The following is a 20,050-nucleotide window of genomic DNA, read 5'->3' on the forward strand; positions in this document are numbered from 1 at the left end:
TTTAAATTTTAATTAAAAAAATGAAAAGAATTGAATTGAGAGAAAAATTAAAATAAAAAATAAAAAGCGAACGTGTGGGGGGAGGGCTGGAAGAGTGTTGGGGTGGGGTATAGGGGCTGGGGTAGGGTGAGGACGGGGCTGGGAGGGGTATGGGGCTAGGGGTGCGGAGGGGTTGGACGGGGCAGGTGAGATGTGAGTGGGTGGGGATGGGGCTGGGTGAGGTGGAGAGGCTGGGGGTGGGGTGGGATGGGGTTGGGTAGGGTGTGAGGGGTGGGGACAGGATGGGGTGGGGTGGGGAAGGGCTGGACGGGGGTTGGGGTGGGGGAGGGAGACTGGGGGTGGGGGGGGGGGGGGGCGGGGGGGGGGTGGGGGTGGGGGTGGAGACGGGCTGGGGTGTGGAGGGAAAAGTATATTTTTATTTTTTTAAAATTTTTAAAAATATTTTTAAATTATTTTTAAGTTTTTAAAAATATTTTTAAATTAAAAAAGATGAAGGAAAAAAAAAAGAACCCTTTTTTATTTTTTAAAATTTTTAAAAGTATTTTAAATTATTTTTAAATTTTTAAAAATATTTTTAAATTTAAAAAAATGGAGGAAAAAAAGGACCCTTTTTTAATTCTTTTTTTAATTTTAATATATTTTTTATTTTTTTTAATTATTTTAATGTAAAATTGGCCAAAAATTGACCCCCACTCGCACCCCCAGGCGAGTGGCTACACTCTCTTTGTCCTAATCACCATGACCTTCAGCGGTCAAAGGGTGCAAAATATTGCTTTTTGATGGGTTCAAGGGTCCAAAAGGTTATTTTGCCTTTTAAATATTTTAAAGTTTATCTGGAATTTATGGAGTTGGGGTTGAAGTTGAAGATAAATTTGTGATTTTGGTTATACTTTTTGCTAACGATATTTGGATTGATATTCATGCTTGAGTATATATTTAAGAAATAAGCATTCAGTACCCCTCCGAACAATAATCAAAGTTGGTACGACAAACTCTAACTTCACGGGGGTCCTATTACCCCCCGAGCTAAATTTTAAAGTATTTTTGTCAACCTTTTTAGTTGACGTGACATCTTTTGCCAACTTTTTTAGCTAATATGACACCTTTAACGTGAGCCCTATTTTACTTTTGACAACCTTTTTAGCTGACATTATACTTTTGACGTGAACCCTATTTTATGTAATAAAGATATCTCATCACCTAAAAAGGTTGACAAAAATACGCAATAATTGAGCTCGGGAGTAAGAGGACCCCGTGAAGTTGGAGTGTTATAGCAAATTTTGTCATAGTTTAAGAGCTACTAGATGTTTACTATATATTTAAATACAACTTCAAAAGTGAGTCGAAAAATAATGCTATAAGTTATTTTCCAAATTTGAGATACAACTTCAAGTTCGACATGTAATTGAATTTTTCTTGGTTTGAACATTGATTTTCAAATAAAATAAAAAATTATTTCAATAAATAAATAAATAAATAATTTTTTGGTCAAAGAGGTCCTAATGTTGTAAAAGATCTTATACCTCAGGGATCATTTGATTGGAAACAAGTTATCCGGGATTAGTTATCCTACTTTTAAGATGGGATAAAAATAACATTACAATCTCAGGATGAGTTAGATCATGCATTTTATTTTAGCTAAACAGAAAATAAACTCATCCTAAAAATAATCTTAAAATTTATTATTCTTTATCCCTTGTATCAAATAAATTAAACGAGCCCTTAGTTTATAAATGCGGGTTTGAGTTTTAGATGCCTATAAATCCAGAAAATTAAGTCAATTTTGTAGTAGTTGGTGTAAAGATAGGCTAGGACAAGTTTTTAAGAAACGTGGACCCAACTATTTTTAATTATAGCCATATAGACAAAGATACATAGCTGAATAAGTCGGAAGGGATTTGACAGGCCAATTTTGCTCCAGTTGTATCACAGCTATGGTTCAAGCCACAGCTGCTAGTTGATAGGAGGTACTTTAGTTCTAGAAGTGGTTGATGCATCTCAATCTAAGTTAGATGAGTCAAAATTTGAAATTCATGGATTTTAAATTTGCGTTGGAGTCATAGTTTTTTCTTAAATAAATAAATTGGGGGTAGGAGAAGATGAAAAGGGGGAGACAGGATTACATGTACGAAATTGAACCTTCACTAATAAAGTGAAAGTTTAGATTGTTAATTAATTGAGCTACTAAAATTTACCGAGCTCTTGTTTAGTTTTTGGATTCACAATTAATATTTATTCATATTTAATAAATTTTATAATAAAATCGCATAGAAATGGTGAAGGTGTTAGTGACTTTGGGAAGTGATGGAAGAAGAAAGGGTTAGTGTGGTAAGTTGGTACGCTATATCATGGATAAAATGGACAACTTCAACGAAGGAAGGACGAATTTGAGTTATTTTTATAACATTAAGGGCATGCATGGACCAATAATATAACGTCAAAGACATATATGGACTAATAGTATAACATTAAGGGTATATATGAACCGATAGTATAAGAATACCTTAATGGAAGAAATCCAAAATTTAAATAGATTAGGTTAATGGACATATGAAGTGAATCCTTTTCTCATTAGCCTGAAGGAGGGTGATGAAGTGAATAATTATAGAGTAGGTAATAAAAGAAGAAAAGAGAAGATCTTGATTATATCTTGAAACGTATTAAAAGTGATTTTCTTTAATTATAAATACTAAAAGTGATTCAAGGTTAACTTATATCAATATGTTGTAAGCTTAATCCCTAAGGTATCTCCAATGATTGTGCACCTTCTTCTCCTTGGAAAAACATTGAAAATGTGTAGTCACAAACATTTCACAACTTTGTGTCATTTTTATGGCTACAAGATTTTTGAGATTATTATTTTAAACATTTAATAATAAATATTTATGTGATTATTATAAATTCTTATTAAGCCTTAAATATAAAGTTCAAGTTAAATTGTGATTATCAATCTTTCTAAGACACACTAAAAGAAAATGTTGTCATTAATTAAAATAAGAGGAAGGAGTATCTAACTACACATCTTCTTGTGCAATTAAATAGTACTCCAGCAGCTTTAGTTTTCCTTTTAGACTATTTTAGGGAGAGTGATACACTTTTAAATTTGAAAAAATTAACTTCACACCTTTTCAAAGACAAATCTTAACGTAATTGATAAACTTTTATCACGTGATCATGAGATTATGTGCAAGCCGTAAAAACACCTAATTGCAGAAATACATATAAGGTTGCATAAAATAAATTTTTGTGATCTGTTTCTTCCTCGAACACTACGTACATAGGATTTTAGTGCACTAATCTATTCTTTCAACATTACACTTTTCATCTTATTTTTCTATGGTATGTTTAAAATTCTTCTAAAATCTCAAAATATGTCACTTAAATTAAAACACATGAACAAACTATTTTCCACTTCAACAGCTACTTGGTCATTAAGGTTCATTTTCAGTAAAAAGCACCCCACATATAGCCCACTTCCTCAATATTTTTAAGCCACACACACTTGGACCATTCCATAATTCCCCTATATATACCCACACACACAAAGAAACACCAACCATCTCCTAAACTTTGTAACCACAAAGACTCTCCTAGTAATTATAGTTATATTTCATAATAACTACAATTAAAGAATCTTTAACGATTTTCTTTTAACTTCAAAATTTTCACTTGTAATAATGGGCAGATTTATGTTCTCTTGTTCTGTTATCATAACCGTTTTGGTTTTCCAAGCAACGGCGGAGTCAGAATTTTCTCGGCCACTCCCACGAAAGCTTAGAATTGCAAATCCACCATTTTCAAGAGGTAGAATGGCGGAGTTGTTGGTGGAAGGAGAAAATGACATTGGTGAAGGACCCTCCGGGGTCGAAGCCCCGGAGAGTGATGATAATATACTGAAAATGAGGCATCATCATTCTGCTGATAAGTCTGTTGCTGGAGGAGGAGTCATTATTGGTGGACTTGTTACTGCTATTTTTGCTGCTGTGTATTGTTATATTAGAGTTACTAGAAAAAAAGAAAATATGTGAATATCATACGTTAGGAATTAGGAAATTTAGTATGTACTATGGATAAAATGCAAATTAAGGTGATTTTAAGCTAAGTTGGCCTATTCTCTTATGTATTAGAGGTCCCTAAATAGTTGCTTTTTATGATTCCACCAAGGGGCGGAGCTACGAGACTATCTATGGGTCGATAGAATTCAGTAGCTTTGATCTAAACATTGTATTTGTGTTTAATGATACACAACATGTATAAATCATCGCATCACTTTTTAATCTCATTATGACTTGGTCGCTCGAAATGGCAAGTAATTCGATTAGAATAGCGCAATGGAAGGCAGTAGAAGAATTAAATATTCCCGTCTTTTCCAATTGCCTTGGCAAGATACATGTTTGGAAAGGCACTCGAGATTCTTAATTGCTCTTTTTAGTGGGGTTGAAGTGTGGGAAGGGAGGATTGATTATTCACATTTCATTGGATGGTCAAAGGCGAATTGAAAGTTAAACCATGAGAATTCTAAAGACTCGGTTGGGGAAATATCTAGAACCAAATAAGTTGCCTCTTTAGTACTCAAAACTCAAACTCAAAATCCTAGCTCCAGCCTTGAGCATAATGCCCGTATTATTCCCGTAAACAGACCAGAAAAAACTTCCATTTTGGTAGTGAATTTTCACTATCTGATAGGTAACAATTATATTTCATAAGTCATGCCAACCCTAAGCAGCCTAGTCTTAGGAATGGCCATAACTTTCTCGCCTTGTCTGAAGTTCTTGCGCAAGAAAGTGTAGGCATAGTTGACAACAAATTTCTTCAAGAACGACGAATCTTGTTTAGTAACCACTTCTGCTTCTCCCAACAGATAGAACACTCCTTGCTCCTAAGGTTTTCCCACGTATTGCATCTCTTCTTCTGCTTCCAAACCTGGTGCCACTACTTGTATTAGACTTGATGAATGATTAAACTGAGCTGATGCAGTGTTAACTCGAATTGAACCAGCTGATGATGATATTCTTGGATCTAAATGTTGCAGCTCCTCCTCCACGTGGACCACACTTGACGATGATTTTCTAGCTTCAATTTCAGGTTCTGTATCTGACACTTGATCATCATGTGCTGCAAAAATATAATGTTCCTGTCGTATGAACTCTTTCAAATGATCGATCAGTTGGCTTTCAAAGTCCTCAGATTTCCCAATTTGATCATTGTAACCCAACCTAACAACGCATCGGAACACCTTGTATTCTCTAGGCTCAACATGTCTGAACAAGAAACGTTCCTCGAGTGTCACTTTACTTATAGGAATGGATTTAATTGATACGAGAACGATGATAGAGTGGACGGATGCAATATTTGAGACAAAGTGTGGAAATATTGGTGGAATCCCCTGTACTAATTCAGAGTAGAGTAGTCCTATTCCAGGTACTCTTTTGATGTCTGGATTCTTGGCTAAGTCCCTTATGTAGTTACTCGAGACCTTGTTATTGAGCTCAAAATGGTATCTTTTTTTTTGAACATAGTGCCAAATCCCCATGATGATCACGAACACAAACGAGAAAGTCATGGGCAGATAACCACCTTCCATGAATTTTGTCAACTGAGCTGATAGATATGTTGATTCCATGGTAATATACACCATGTAGAACAAGACGATCCTCCATATGCTGGTTTTCCATATAAGAAGCATTACTAATGTCACCATGTTTGTGGTTATGATCTCAGCACAAACCACAGCAATACCATATGCGTGTCCCAATTCTTCTGTCGTTTTGAAGCCGAGAGTAACTACAACACAAGCAAACATGAGGAAGTAATTGAGTTCTGGGATGTAAACTTGACCCTCATGTCTTTCAGATGTGTGAACTACTTTCACCCTGGGAAAACAAGCCAAGCTTTGTGCCTGAGCCACAATAGAAAATGCTCCAGATATCATAGCTTGACTTGCAATTATGGCAGTAACAACAGCCACTACAAATGTTGGCCAGTAAAGTGGACCTGTAACCAACACCAACAAAATATATTATGAATGGTGTATAAACAATGATAATCCAAATGATTCTACGATTAGTTTATTTTATACGATCCAAGTCCAACCGCTAAGGTATTGCCCGATCAGGTCCAAACTGTGTATGTCCCCTTGGGTTTTAACCCAAAACAAGCAGAATCCTGAACTCACCCTTTTATGACCATATGTGGGGTTTTGCCTAAGAGAAGTTTCATGGCGAACTGTCTCTCATTGGTGGTCAAACTCGAGAAGGAGTTTATGGGAAACTTGTCTTAGGCAAATTCCACAAGGGTCCATATAAGGGTGAGTAAACGATTCAACCGTTGAGGCCATTTTTGGGTTAAACACAAAGGAACAACACCAAGAGGCTCCAAAGGTTGAGGCAGAGTGGATAATACCTTGGCAGTTGGGTCTTGACCGTTACAATATAAACGTCTGACGACATTAGCAACGGACTATTATAAAGTGTTACTTGCTAATTGACCCGATTGTAAGTACCTTTCAATATGATCAGTGTATCAAAATATAAAGTCTGGTATTTATAAGGTACGACAATACGAACATAGTAATATATGCACACAGGAGACTTGCCTGGAACTGAAGCATAGAAAGCATTTCCCACATTTTCAGGGAAATGTGAGAGATACGCTGCTTGTCCAATGTAGGCAGAGAGGATAGATGGAAATACGAGGCAACTGAAGCTTATCTGCGATACACATGGTGAATCCACTTAGAATGACAAACAAAGAAACTAGCAATTTGGATTCACATCATATAAGGCTTATTAAAGAGGCAGTGCTCCTGACTAGAAATCTTTTAATTACTTAGCATCGAGAATATCAAAGAGCGCGCGGCAAAGAAGAAAATAAAGGAGACTTACTTGAATGGACCTCACACTAAAATGACCCAAATCAGCAAACATAGCTTCCAATCCTGTATAATTTCAGAATCAGTGTGGTAAATTATCGAATTCAGGATTCTACCACATTCCACATTTAATTTTTCTAGGTGCGATATTTAGTGAAACTTGATATATACAGGGTATTCTTAAAACTACCAATAAAAACAGATCAATTTGAAATTTGAAAATATGAGAAGTAAGATACTACAATCGATTAATGTAAATAATATTTTAACCTGTAATGCAGAGGAAAACTCCACCAAGGGAAAGCCATCCTTTTTTACCATTTCTTTTGAAGTAGTAAAAAATGTACATGGGATTAAAGGCGCGTAAGACACTCATATCATACGTGAACAGGTTGTAGAGACCAATGCCGCTTATCAATAAAAACCAAACGCTTATGGCCGGAGCAAATGCATATCCCACCTTGTCTGTACCAAAACGTTGACAACAGAAGAGGGCTACCAGTATCGCGACTGAAATATACATAATCGCTTCTGCAAGGATCATTACCCAATTTTTTTCAGTTAAAATTAGGAATACTAGAGAAAAAAGAAGAATTTATTCACATCATTTTAATTTCTGTAGCATTAAATGTTATAATCACCTTGGCCTAGAGGCTTAATCCCACTTACGGCACAGAGAACTGCATGAGAAAACATCAAAGTAAATAACGACGTAACAAATTATTTAGTAAATTATATTTATATTGATGAAACTAAATAATTTTTACACTATGGTATTTTCAACACTTGTATATTTTCTAAAGAGCCAAATATGTCCCTGTTCCTGTCTTCATGTGTGTGATCCACCAATTTCATTGAATGACCTTTTCTTAACAGTAAGCTGGAGTTCATCTCTCTAAACACCCTATTACACCTTTTTTTTTTTTTTTTTTATGCACCCACATTCCCATGGAGGCAAAAATGGTAATTTTAACTATTTTGAAATGTTGATTAATTTTAATAACAATAAGGTGATGAAGAGATAAATTCTATTGGCTATTATTAAATGTTGATTGTAATAGTAATTACGGATAAATCAACTAATTGGCCTATGTATCCCTCTCTTTCATAAACCGACAATTAGTTGCTCAATATATATGGACAAAGACGGATGTAGCGTTTTCATATCGATTTTGTATATAAAAATTCATTTTAAAATTATACTCCCTCCGTTTTAAATTATCCATCTCAAATTTTTTAATTTGATTTCTCATTTTAGTTGTCTTTTTTCATTAATCAAGAATAGACAATTTTTTTTCATGTTTTACCCTTTGTATTAATTACTTTTTCTTTAAATTAAAATATAAACATCATTTAATAGGGGTACTATGGTAAACAAATCATATTATTAATTATTTTTTTAATCAATATGTCATCTCAATTTGGGACGGAGGGAGTAATTACTAGTAATAGATAGAGACTCATAATCCTAATATATACTTCCTCTATCTCAGTTTATATAACTCGTTTTTCTTTTTAGTCAGTCTAAAAAATAATAATGACACAATTTTATACTTAGTAATAATTTAACTTTAAAATATCTATTCTACCCTTAAAGAAATAATTTTTAGCCACACAAACATCTTATACTTATTTAAGATCACAATTTTCAGAAGTGTTTTTTTAAAGTTCGTGTCAAGTCAAACTAACACATATAAATTGAAAGAAGGGAGTAATAGGTTCAACATCAAAACCATAAATAATAAACCCGTAAACCTAAATTCTGAATCCGTTACTATATATATAGATTTATTTAAAATATGACACACACATATATATTTGTTGATATGTAGGTACCTGAGATGCAACGAGTGAGTACTCCATCACCAATGACCATAGATGTTCCAAGAATCGCAAGGAAGACAAGAACAATTTTAGCAAAAATACTGTTCTCCAATTTATTATATCTGGTCTTCTGAGCCCTCTTGAACTTATTGGATGGTATGTCTAAACCATAGTGTGAAAGCTCACTGTCTTCTGGCTGCTGGTTTGGAATGAGACTCAATTTTGCATATCTACATATTAAGGAATACAATGTCACTTTATGGCCACTTTCTATTGATTTGTAACAAACATAACTATATTATATATCTCATATGTATTTGCGAAATATAAAAGTGACTCATATAAAATAAGAATATACATATAGATCACGTATGTATTTCGTAAATATATATGCAGAGTTATATATATTTTATACAGTGTTGGATTTGTCTTTGAACTGTACATACTATGCCATTTTAGAGGGTAACATATGTACTTATTTATTTTCTTTTACTGTTTAAGACATGTATCATGTATTTTTTTATTACCTATTTGTATATGTATATAATTGTCATTTTTGTTTTAAAGATTTTTTTGTCTTATATGTTTATATACATATGTGAGTCAGGTATGTATTTCTGTAAATACATATGCAGCTATATATGTATATTTTTTACGGTAAATAAATATGTAGATCTGTATGCCTATTTATTTTGTATATTTTTTGAATATGTATATATAATATAGATATTTGTCTTTTAAAAATAAAAGATAGAAATAGAAGAGTGCAAAAAAAGAAAAAATAAAAATAAAATAGAAAAGGACAAAAATGAAAAATAAAAATTCATAAAAAAAAGAAAAAAGAGAAACAGAAACTAGAAATAGAAGTGTAAAAACAAAAGCGAAAAAAAGAAGAAGAAGAAAACGAAAAAAAATATGAGAAAAGGAAAAAAAGAAAAAAAAATTTAAAAAATGAAAAAGTAAAAAAAAAAAAAAAGAAGTAGAAGAGAAAAGTAAAGTGGAAAGAAAAATATGGAAAAGAAAAAGAAATTAAAATTAAAAAAAAGATTAAAAAAAATGAAAAAAATAATAAGAAAAAATAGTTAGAGATATAAGATAATGATATTTTGAAATTTTGAAGATCATGGAAATAATAACCTTCATATTTGAGTTTGATTTGAAAAAAGAATCTACTAATTTAAATAAGAGTAATTTATGGAAATTTAATTAGATGGAATAATTATTCCTTATTTAACTCAACTAATTTGAGTAAAATAAGGGCAGTAAATCTTGTTGTATATGTATTTGTATAGCAACAATTTACTTAAATATAAAATACAATTTGCTATTTTTTTGTAATTATGAAACTGTTGCTATAAAGTTACAATTAAGGCTTTATAGTTGTTATTTTTGAAATTTTTCCTTTCCTATTCTTTCTCAATTTGGGTCATTTTGGCCTGCGTAGTCCATATACAGTCCATATACAATACTGATACAGTCTATATACAATATTGATACAGTATTCAAATTGGGCAATTCGGCCCTTTTCAAAGTATTTTAATTTTTTTTTGCTATAAATTTTAACTGATCAAATATTCTACTTTTTTTTTATTGTTTAGAAATAATAATTAAATTATATAAAAATAAAATAATTGTTAAATATAATATTTAACTATATAAGATGTATGTATAGAAATTGTATAGTTCTATCAAATATGTATATGTATAAAATATATATAAAAAATATATAGAAAGTATATGAAAATTATATAATTGTTGTATAAAACGTGTAAAAAAATGTACAGTTATTGTATAAATTGTATATTAAAACTGTATAATTTTCGTATAGAATATTTATATGCATAAGATTTGTATAGAAACTGTATAGAAGGTGTCTAGAAACGGTATAGAATAAGCCAATAAATCGAAATGGCTAGAAAGTGAAATTTAAATTCCATGGTCATTTTCACGGAAATAGTTTAATTCAAACAAATTACTTATCATTAATTATGTGATTTCCTAACAAATTTTGTACTTATTGATATTGCGTCACACGTGCAAAACGCATTCTCGGAGACCAGTTATTCAAAATATTCAAAAGAGTTTAAGAAAACTATAGGCATGTAGAGACAAACTGATCCATTCTCGGGAACGTTTGGTAGAGTGTACAAAAATAATGCAAAATATAGTGTATTAATAATGCTTGTATTATTAATGTAAATATTAGTAATGCTGATATTAATTACACATATATTATTTTTATGTATTTTTTGGTTTGATGTATTAAAGATAATATATATTTATATAATTTTTGTAAAAAAATCTTTGTTTACCAAATTACCCTTTCCTCTAAGAATCTGTGGAAAGAACCTACTTCTCCTTGGTGGAGAAACCCTGATATGGATATGAAACCTATCTCCAGGTTTCCCATTGAACCAGTACCCTGGAAGCAACCTGATAGGACTCGAGTTCTGCCGGAGAAACCTATATCCAGGACAACAAAAGCTCCAGTAAAGCCTGCACACCCCTTTCCTTCTAATTACAGCGAGATATAAAAGAGATGGAATGATTTAGAATTCACCCAAGGATCTAAGAGCTCTTAAACAGATATTGGAAGCAATGCAGGCAAAGGGCTTCCTAGAGATATGGTGGGGAAGGAACAGGGAGTGTGATATGGTGGGAAAATAATTTAAGAGGTAATAATGTCAACAACAACAACAACAAACTCAGTGTATTCCCACATAGTGAGGTCTGGGGAGGGTAAGATGTACGCAGTCCATACCTATACCTCTAAAGAAGTAGAAAGGCTGTTTCCGATAGACCCCCGGCTCGACACACGAAATACTACACAAATACATAGTAAAGCATGGAACAAGATGGCATAACATAAATACGACACCCACAAGTAATAGAAAACAGATGAAAGTAAACAGATTCGTAATAAAGCATGAAATAAGGTATCATAACAAGAATAATACCCCCACCAAGTAATTCCCTGCACTAGCGACCCAAACTGACCCTAGCCTTCTGCCCTAATTCGCGTCCTCCAAATCTTCCTATCTAGTGTCATGTCCTCAGTGAGCTATAACTGCTCTATGTCCCGCCTAATTACCTCTCCTCAGTACTTCTTCGGCCTCCCCCTACTCTGCCTAAAACCATCCAAAGCTAGCCTCTCACACCTACGAACCGGGGCATCCATGCCCCTCCTCATCACGTGTCCGAACCATCTCAATCGGACTTCACGCATCTTATTCTCCACTGGAGTCACACCAACCTTCTCCCTGATAGTCTCATTCCGAACTCTATCCCCCCTAGTCAGCCCACACATCCAACGCAACATCCGCATTTCCGCCACCTTCATTTTTTGAATGTGGGAGTTCTTAACTGGCCAACACTCCGCTCTATACAACATGGCCGGACGGACTACCACCCTGTAGAATTTGCCTTTAAGCTTGGGCGGCACATTCTTATCACACAACACCCCCGAAGCGAGCTTCCACTTCATCCATCCCGCCCCAATACGGTGCGAGACATCCTCGTCAATCTCACCGTTACCCTGAATCATAGACCCGAGATACTTGAAACTATCCCTCTTACATACCACCTGTGATTCCAACTTCACTACCACCTCATTCTCCAGCCTCACGTCATTAAACTTGCATTCCAAATACTCTGTCTTGCTCCTACTCAACCTGAATCCTTTAGACTTAAGAGTTTGTCTCCACACCTCTAATTTATCATTCACCCCCTGCGTCTCATCAATCAAAACTATATCATCTGCAAAAATCATACACCAAGGCACCTCTCCTTGAATACGTCGCGTCAACACATCCATCACCAAAGTAAACAAAAAGGGACTAAGAGTAGATCCCTGATGCAATCTTGTCAAGACAGTGAAATGCTCTGAGTCTTCTCCCGCCGTCCTCACCTGAGTTTTAGCTCCATCATACATGTCCTTAATTGCTCTGATATATGCCACCGGGACTCCACTCACCTCCAAGTATCTCCAAAGCACCTCCCTGGGGACTTTGTCGTATGCCTTCTCTAAGTCGATAAACGCCATGTGCAGGTCCTTCTTCCTTTTCCTATACTGTTCCACCAGCCTTCGTACCAGGTGAATTGCCTCCGTCGTCGAGCGGCTGGGCATAAATCCAAACTGGTTCTCCGAAATAGACACTATCCATCTCAGCCTCACCTCGACCACTCTCTCCCAAATCTTCAGAGAGTGACTCAATAACTTAATACCCCTATAGTTATTGCAACTCTGAATGTCACCCTTGTTCTTATAAAGAGGGATCATAGTACTCCACCTCCAAGCCTCGAGCATTTTCGCCATCTTGAAAATTTTGTTAAACAATCCAGTCAACCACCTTAAACCAGCCTCGCCAGAAAACTTCCAAAAATCCACCGGTATCTCATCAGGCCCCGTCGCTCTACCCCTTCGCATCCTGCGAAGAGTCTCTCTAACCTCCTCTACCTTAAAATGTCTACAATAACTAAAATCCCGACACTCCTCTGAGTGCTCCAGTATTAATACACACCTCAATACACAATACAGTGTATAATTAATACAAGTATTATTTATGCATAGTAAAAATATGGTACCAAACAAGGCACTACTAATGCTCATGCATTAGTTTTTCCAATACACTCTACCAAACGACCCCTTAGAGTAATATGAAATGAGAAAGAGTATTAAACTAACAAACAACAGTGAGATGGTGTTTTCTCCTTAAACAAGTCTTATGTGACGCAAATTTGAAGACATCGAGTCAGAAATTGAAAAAGAAAGATATAGTAATGAGGACATGGTATAACTCACCATTGCCATCGCCGTTGGCCCATAAGACAGTGAATACATAGTCATTGGTATGAGGATTATGGTATATATGATGAGGGATAATACACCAAGAGTGTCATTCTTGTGTTCAATTTTATCAGTTAAAGTACTTGCAAAGACATAAGGAAGAGAAGTCCCTATGTCTCCATAGATAACTCCTGCTGACTGAAATGCCAAACCCAATAGTGTCTTCCAATCACCCTGCACAATAGCAAAAAAATGATTTTCACATAGAGATAATACAAGTAATTTTTTAAAATAATAGTAGCAATGGTTTGTCGAAGAGAGGTATATGGTTTATGCCTTTTGGTCCGTTTCAAAGTTTGTTGACTGTTTTGATATTATGACTTCAAAAACTTGCTCTTTAGACTTCGGATTCGCGGATCGGAGTTAAGGGCATTGTGAATGGAAAGGTCATAATGATCTTGAAATGACACTTATGAAAGAATTTGCTTTTCTAATAAATGTTATTTTCTAAAACATTATGATAAACCTCCCTACTAAACACACTCCTAGCCTATGACATAGTAAAGAAACTCAAATGAATCTCCTCATCTGAAATTTACGTAGAAATAAGCAAATGATGTCAAACGAAATCATTCCTAATGAAGTGGTAAACATGGTTAAAAATTACATTAGGTCACAAATAGAAAAATTGTTGTAGTTTTTTTTTTGGATTCCCTCATTAAAATTTTGACTCCACTATAGACACCAACAACATGAAAAAACAATTACTATATCAATATACATAAGTTAATTTCATACCTTAGACGTGTGTCCTGCCAGAAAGGAAGAAACTTTTCCTGCTTCCACATTGAGGGAATCAAGACGGTGCAATTTTGCCCATGATACTTGCTTCCCACTATCGTTTGCTCTTGTTTTCACTATCTAAACTTGCCATTTTGATTCAATCACATAGTCCACCTTTGCTCTTTTATATATAGTATTTATTTGTAGGTTGTCAAAAACTTACAAACCTAATAAGAAGATTAGCCAGAATATTTCCTTTCTTCCTAACTAATATCTATATAATTTGTACTTACCAAAGTTATGATAATCTCTTAATCCCTCCTAATTTATTGTTAAGATGTTTGAAAATATGGAATCTAACACAAAGTGTAAGTATATGTAAAGTATCAAAAGTATCCTTAAATTAGAACTCTCTTTCCAAATTTACTTGACACACTTCTTTTTTAGTCAATCCCAAAGAAAATATTAGTTTTATAAAATTAAGAATAATTTACTTTTAAAATTTCCTTTTTACCTTTAATAAAATACTTTATGGCCATATAAACGACCAAGAAGTATTTTAGACTGTAAATTTTAAAATTCACCATTTCTTTCTTGAATTTTATGTTTAGTCAAATAGTGTCAGTAATTAAATGAGTGATATATGTGGGCCTTGCACACTTTGGTTGTTTGATAGAGTCCATTAGAAAAGTAACGCATCTATTAACTTTGTGTATGCTAATATTTTGTTTTGCACACTTTTTTATCTTGTGTAATGCTTGCATTAATTATATACTTTATTTGTATTAAGGTGTGTATTAATTAATATTTGAAAATTCATATAATAATGTAATGAATTTTAATGTATGCACTAGCATGATTAAAAACATAATTATCCTGTGTAATGCGTGCATAATTATACACTTTATTTGTATTAAGGTGTGTATTAATTAATACTTGAAAATCCATAAAATAATGCAATGAATTTTAATGCATGCACTAGCATGATTAAAGACATAATTGTCCTCTAAACTTTTTTTTCCACATGCTTTCCATCATATTTATAGAGGATACTTTTGTAAAAATATTTTTTTTTCATAGAAATTATGCAATTCATGTTATTTCAAATGCTCATAAGAAAAAATCTCGGCATAACCAACGCAAGCATAAGTATAATTAGCACAAACATATATAATTAATATAAACATTACTAATACATTATATTTTATAGGGAAAAGACATCGTTTCCATCCTAAACTATACAAGAAAAGTCAAAGCCACACATAAACTATCTAATTGATCTATTACACACCTTAACTATATAAAAGTGATATTATTACCTCCCCGCGACACCCATGCCTAAGTTTAATGAGTGGAGTGCACTCCACTCGTCCTCTTGTGGTGCCACGTGTCTAATCTAATTTTTTTATTTTATTAAAAAACTAGTCCGACCCTATTACTCTTTTAAACCATCTATTTAACCCATCCGACCCGACCCAACTCTCATATTTTACCCTAATCCGATTAAAATATTCATCCAAATGAAAAGTCATCTGATGAGAGCAAACACCCGATAGAAGATTCACCTCTCTTTTTTTTAATTTTTTATCAAATTTAAACTCGATAGAAGAGATAAACAATATTTTTGCTGTGATTTTCGTTATTGACAAGCAAAAATTATTTTTTTATCTCTTTTCAGTTGAAGTTGATTGGGTTGATCTCAACTGAGTTGGTACGATCTAGGATAAAAACTAAAGGTTACGATCGTTTATGTAGGAACTACTGATTTTCAGTTCAAGGGTTAGCTTTTTCTTTCCTAAATATAGTAGATCTAGGATTTATTTTCGTTCCTAAATTAGATCTAGGATTTTTTTAGTTAGAATTGTGTCGTCTTTAATTTGTTCAAATTAATTTATTTTATTTTCATTTAGATGCTCAATATGTGATAATATAACCCTTGACATTTATAATTGTTTGATTTTACTAGGGTTTTGACTAGGGTTTTGAATTAGGGATTTTTGTTGTCTTTTATTTATCTTCAAAATTGATTTGTTATAGTTTGTTTATGTGCTTCAATTTGTAACAATATGAGCTGTGAGGTTCAATATGTGATAAAATAATCTATGATACTTGTAATTGTTGCATAAATACTATAATTTTTTTTATTTTTGTGTACTGTGAGACTTGAATCTTTTTTATTTTTATGTACTGTGAGACTTGTATCTTTACTATGCTTTTATGGTCAATAATTTCAGGTTTATAAAATGAGTTTTGAACTGATCACTTTGAGATTTTACCATGGTGAAGAACTTACTAAGGGTAAGATGAAGGGGAAAAAAGAAAAAAAATATGAGGGTGGACAAGTTATTGAATTTTTAGATGTTGATGTAGATAGACTGTCTCTTTTTAAATTTAGGGATTATGTAAGGTATTTACGGTATGATTCCAAACAATGCTTACTATATGTTAGGCTGCCTAAGTGTTCTAATTTAAAAGAAATTAGGTCAGATAAGGACACAATTGACATTTCAAAGAAATTGGGTAATAGGCAAGTTTTGAAAGCTTTTGTGTATCACATGATTTGTGAACCTGAGTTGGCCCCACCTTTTTTAGAATTTGTAAGTAATGGAGAAGGGAATGTGGAGGGGGAAAGTGGTGTGTCTTTTAATAAAGACACTGAAAATGACATTGAGAGTGTTGACAGGACATCTAAAATTAGTGAAGATGCCCCTCCTTTTGACCAACCTACTACTCATACTTTTTGTCCTCCTACTATCCAACCTACTACTCATACATCTCCTTCTTTTGTCCAACTAACTACTCATATCTCTTCTTATTCTAATGACCAACCTAATGTTCATGTCTCTTCTCCTCCTGCTGACCAATCTACTGCTCATGTCTCCTCATATAGTTGATGCTCCTAGTAGTTCTACTATTGCTCCTACTAATTCACATGGTGTACCTTTTGAATTTGTTGTAGATTCAGCTATAAAATCTATTGATGGAGGTGTAGAGATTGGGACTGATGTGGATGAATATGTGGATGAAGACATAAGAGGTCTTAGAAAAGAAAAGAGAAAAAGAAAAAAAAAAGAAAGAGGGATGAAAGACCAGTAATTCCTGAACATATTAAGTTAGGAACTGGAAGAAAAGGATCAGATATTGATTATGATGAATCTGTAGGGTGGTGATAGAAATAGTTTGAAGGGTCAGTTAGCTGGTGATAAACCTTTTTACCCATCTGATGAAGCTGAGAGCTTTAAAACTGATTCAGATGATGTAACTGATGAAGAAGCTGAAGTAAAACAGGTTGAACATAAAGATAAGGCTAAAAAGAGAAAAAAATTTAAAAGAGTTGTATATAGTTCAGTCTGTCAGAAAGTTGTGTGGGAGTTAGGATTTGTTTTTTAAAGTGTTAATGAATTTAGAGCTGTTGTTACTAAATATGTTGCTGTTGAACATGTTGCAATTGAAAAATATGTTAATGAACCTACAAGGGTAAGGGTTAGGTGTACAACTGATTATCCATGGCTTCTTTATGCTAGCATTGATTCTAAGTCCATGAACTTTGTTGTGAAGACCTACATTCCAGTTTATAAGTGTGATCCTATCATAGGAACAAACTTTATAATATGAAGTTCTTAACTAGCCACTTCAATGAAAGGATAAAAGAATAACTAGATATTAAAATTTTTTAGTTCAGCTACTTATTAAGAAGGAACTGGATTTACATGTTGGAAGAACAGTGTGTAGGAGAGCAAAAAATAAGGCGATTGCAGAACTGATGGGTGACTATAATCAAAAATTTGAGAGAATTTTAGATTATAGAGATGAGTTGTCAAGATCAAATCCAGGTAGTACATGTGTAGTGAAGCTTCATGATGAAATATTTGAAGATGGTAGAAAAATATTTCAAGGCTTCTATATATATTTTGATGCAATGAAGAAGTCCTTCCTAGCTGATTGTAGAAAATGCATTGGTTTGGATGGATGTTTTTTAAAAGAAGTGACAAAAGGGCAGTTATTAGTTTTTGTATGTAAAGATGGTAACAATCAAATGTTGCCACTGGCATGGACAGTGGTTGAGATTGAAAACAAGACCACTTGGAGTTGGTTTATCAGGATTGTAAAAGAAGATTTTCAGTTGAACAGACATGCAAAAGGTAAAGAATTGTTGTTTTTGCTTTTGTTTTTGCGTCTGTTTATGTTTATATTGTAACTGTTTCTGTTTATGTTTATGTTGTAACTATTTTTTTTTCTGTTTTTGTTATAGGGATTAGAAATTGTTGTAACTGAATATTTACTAAATATTGAACATAAAATGTGTGCAAGACATATTGCAAAACTGGTCAAAAGATGTTATATTTAGATGTATTGAGAAGAAAAAAATATTTTTGAAGGTGTGCAAGATCTACCTTTGAGGCGGAGCTTAGGGACAACACTAGTTATATAAAGATGTTGGGGGGAAGGGGGGGGAATACTAGATAAGTTGATGTATTTTAATTCAGAGAGATGGAGGAATGTTTACTTTAGCTTTGCAACAAAGTGTGATGTTGTAGACAACAACATGGCAGAATATTTTAATGCATGAATTTTAAGAGCTAGACACAAGACTATAATTGCAATATTAGAGGAGATAAGGATAAAAATGATGAAAAGAGTTGGACAGATGAGGAATTTTTATGAAACTTGAATCAATGATATTTCTTCAATGGCTATGAAAGTACTAAATGATAATATAGCAAGGTCTATAAAGTGCAGCATAGAATGAAATTCTGATGCAGGGTATGAGGTGCTTGATAGAGGATATAGGTATATTGCGGATCTTCCTAGACAATATTGTAGTTGTAGAGCATGGATGTTAAAGGATATAACTTGTCCTCATGTGGTGGCTTCTCTTCACCATAAAAAACTGGAATCGAACAGTAAACTACATCTCTCACTAGTATAATAGAGAAACTTACATGAACACATATAGTTTCTTCATTCAACCAGTTTTGAATATGAAGATGTGGCCACAATCACAGAATATCTCTGTTATGTCACCTCCTGTTAGAAGGATGCCAGGTAGGCCTAGAAAGAATAGGAATAAAGAAGAAAGTAAAACCAAAAAGAAAACTGAAAAGTTGTCCAAGCGGAGGATTGAGATTTCATGCAATACTTGCCATAGCAAAGGTCACAACAAAAGAAGATGTCCAACAGGTGCACCTGTTACTGGCACTAATGAAAATTCTGAGCCAAGTTCATTTGCTGGTGTAGACCCAAGTTCAGGTGCAAGTGCAGCACCTACTGTTGAAAAGGGGAGAGGTTTAACTGGAAGAGAAAGGGGTAGACCACCAAAGGATTCTACAAAAAAAGTATTTTATTTAATTTGACAGTGTTGTGAATTAATTATGCTTACCTTATACTAAATATCTTTTTTTCTTTCTTCTTAGTGTGTTGGTAGACCAAAAATGGTTGAAATGGGATTACTTCATATACAAAGTGGATGCATAATTCTTAATGTAAGTTTACTACTACATTTACTATTTTACTATCTAACTTTTATTTACTATAATTTTATTTACTAAAATTAACACTTTCTTCATTTGAGTAGCCGGGAATGCTTAGTGAGAGATTCAAGACTACCAAGTCTTCAGCATTTGTGACTGAAAATCTTAGATATACACCAAAAATTAGTGTAAAATGAAAAAAAAAAAGTTATGACCTCCAAGCAACTATAAGAAATGAGAGGCAAAAAACAAATGCAAACAAGGTCTAAGGCTGTATACTTGAATCAAGAAAGCTCCAATGTTCAATCTCTATGA

At 33.5% G+C, this 20,050-nt stretch overlaps 2 protein-coding genes across 2 annotated transcripts; one reads left to right on the forward strand and one right to left on the reverse strand.

The window, feature by feature from the left end:
* Window positions 1-3,545: 3,545 nt before the first annotated feature.
* LOC124887211 lies at window positions 3,546-4,280 on the forward strand. The gene has a single exon (XM_047396416.1). It carries the CDS (start codon window positions 3,678-3,680, stop codon window positions 4,026-4,028), a length of 351 nt encoding a protein of 116 aa, XP_047252372.1. The 5' UTR covers window positions 3,546-3,677; the 3' UTR covers window positions 4,029-4,280.
* A 299-nt stretch (window positions 4,281-4,579) lies between these two features.
* LOC107841218 (potassium transporter 5-like) lies at window positions 4,580-17,140 on the reverse strand. Its single transcript, XM_016685199.2, has 10 exons — window positions 17,126-17,140; window positions 14,280-14,402; window positions 13,625-13,715; window positions 11,068-11,158; window positions 8,708-8,925; window positions 7,513-7,551; window positions 7,142-7,402; window positions 6,885-6,937; window positions 6,596-6,710; window positions 4,580-5,994 (listed from the first exon to the last, which is right to left on the reverse strand). Exons 1-10 carry the CDS (start codon window positions 17,138-17,140, stop codon window positions 4,880-4,882), a joined length of 2,121 nt encoding a protein of 706 aa, XP_016540685.1. The 3' UTR covers window positions 4,580-4,879.
* Between the last annotated feature and the right edge of the window lie 2,910 nt (window positions 17,141-20,050).

The sequence above is a fragment of the Capsicum annuum genome, chromosome 9 (assembly GCF_002878395.1).
Source record: "Capsicum annuum cultivar UCD-10X-F1 chromosome 9, UCD10Xv1.1, whole genome shotgun sequence".
Taxonomy (NCBI): Eukaryota; Viridiplantae; Streptophyta; class Magnoliopsida; order Solanales; family Solanaceae; genus Capsicum; species Capsicum annuum.

Coding starts and splice junctions, on each gene's coding strand:
- LOC124887211 (XM_047396416.1), top strand. CDS start 3,678: ATGGGCAGATTTATGTTCTCTTGTTCTGTTATCATAACCGTTTTGGTT.
- LOC107841218 (XM_016685199.2), bottom strand. Junction 6,938..7,141: donor AGTTTTCCTCTGCATTACAG/GTTAAAATATTA, acceptor GAAATTATACAG/GATTGGAAGCTATGTTTGCT. Junction 6,711..6,884: donor TTAGTGTGAGGTCCATTCAA/GTAAGTCTCCTT, acceptor TGTGTATCGCAG/ATAAGCTTCAGTTGCCTCGT.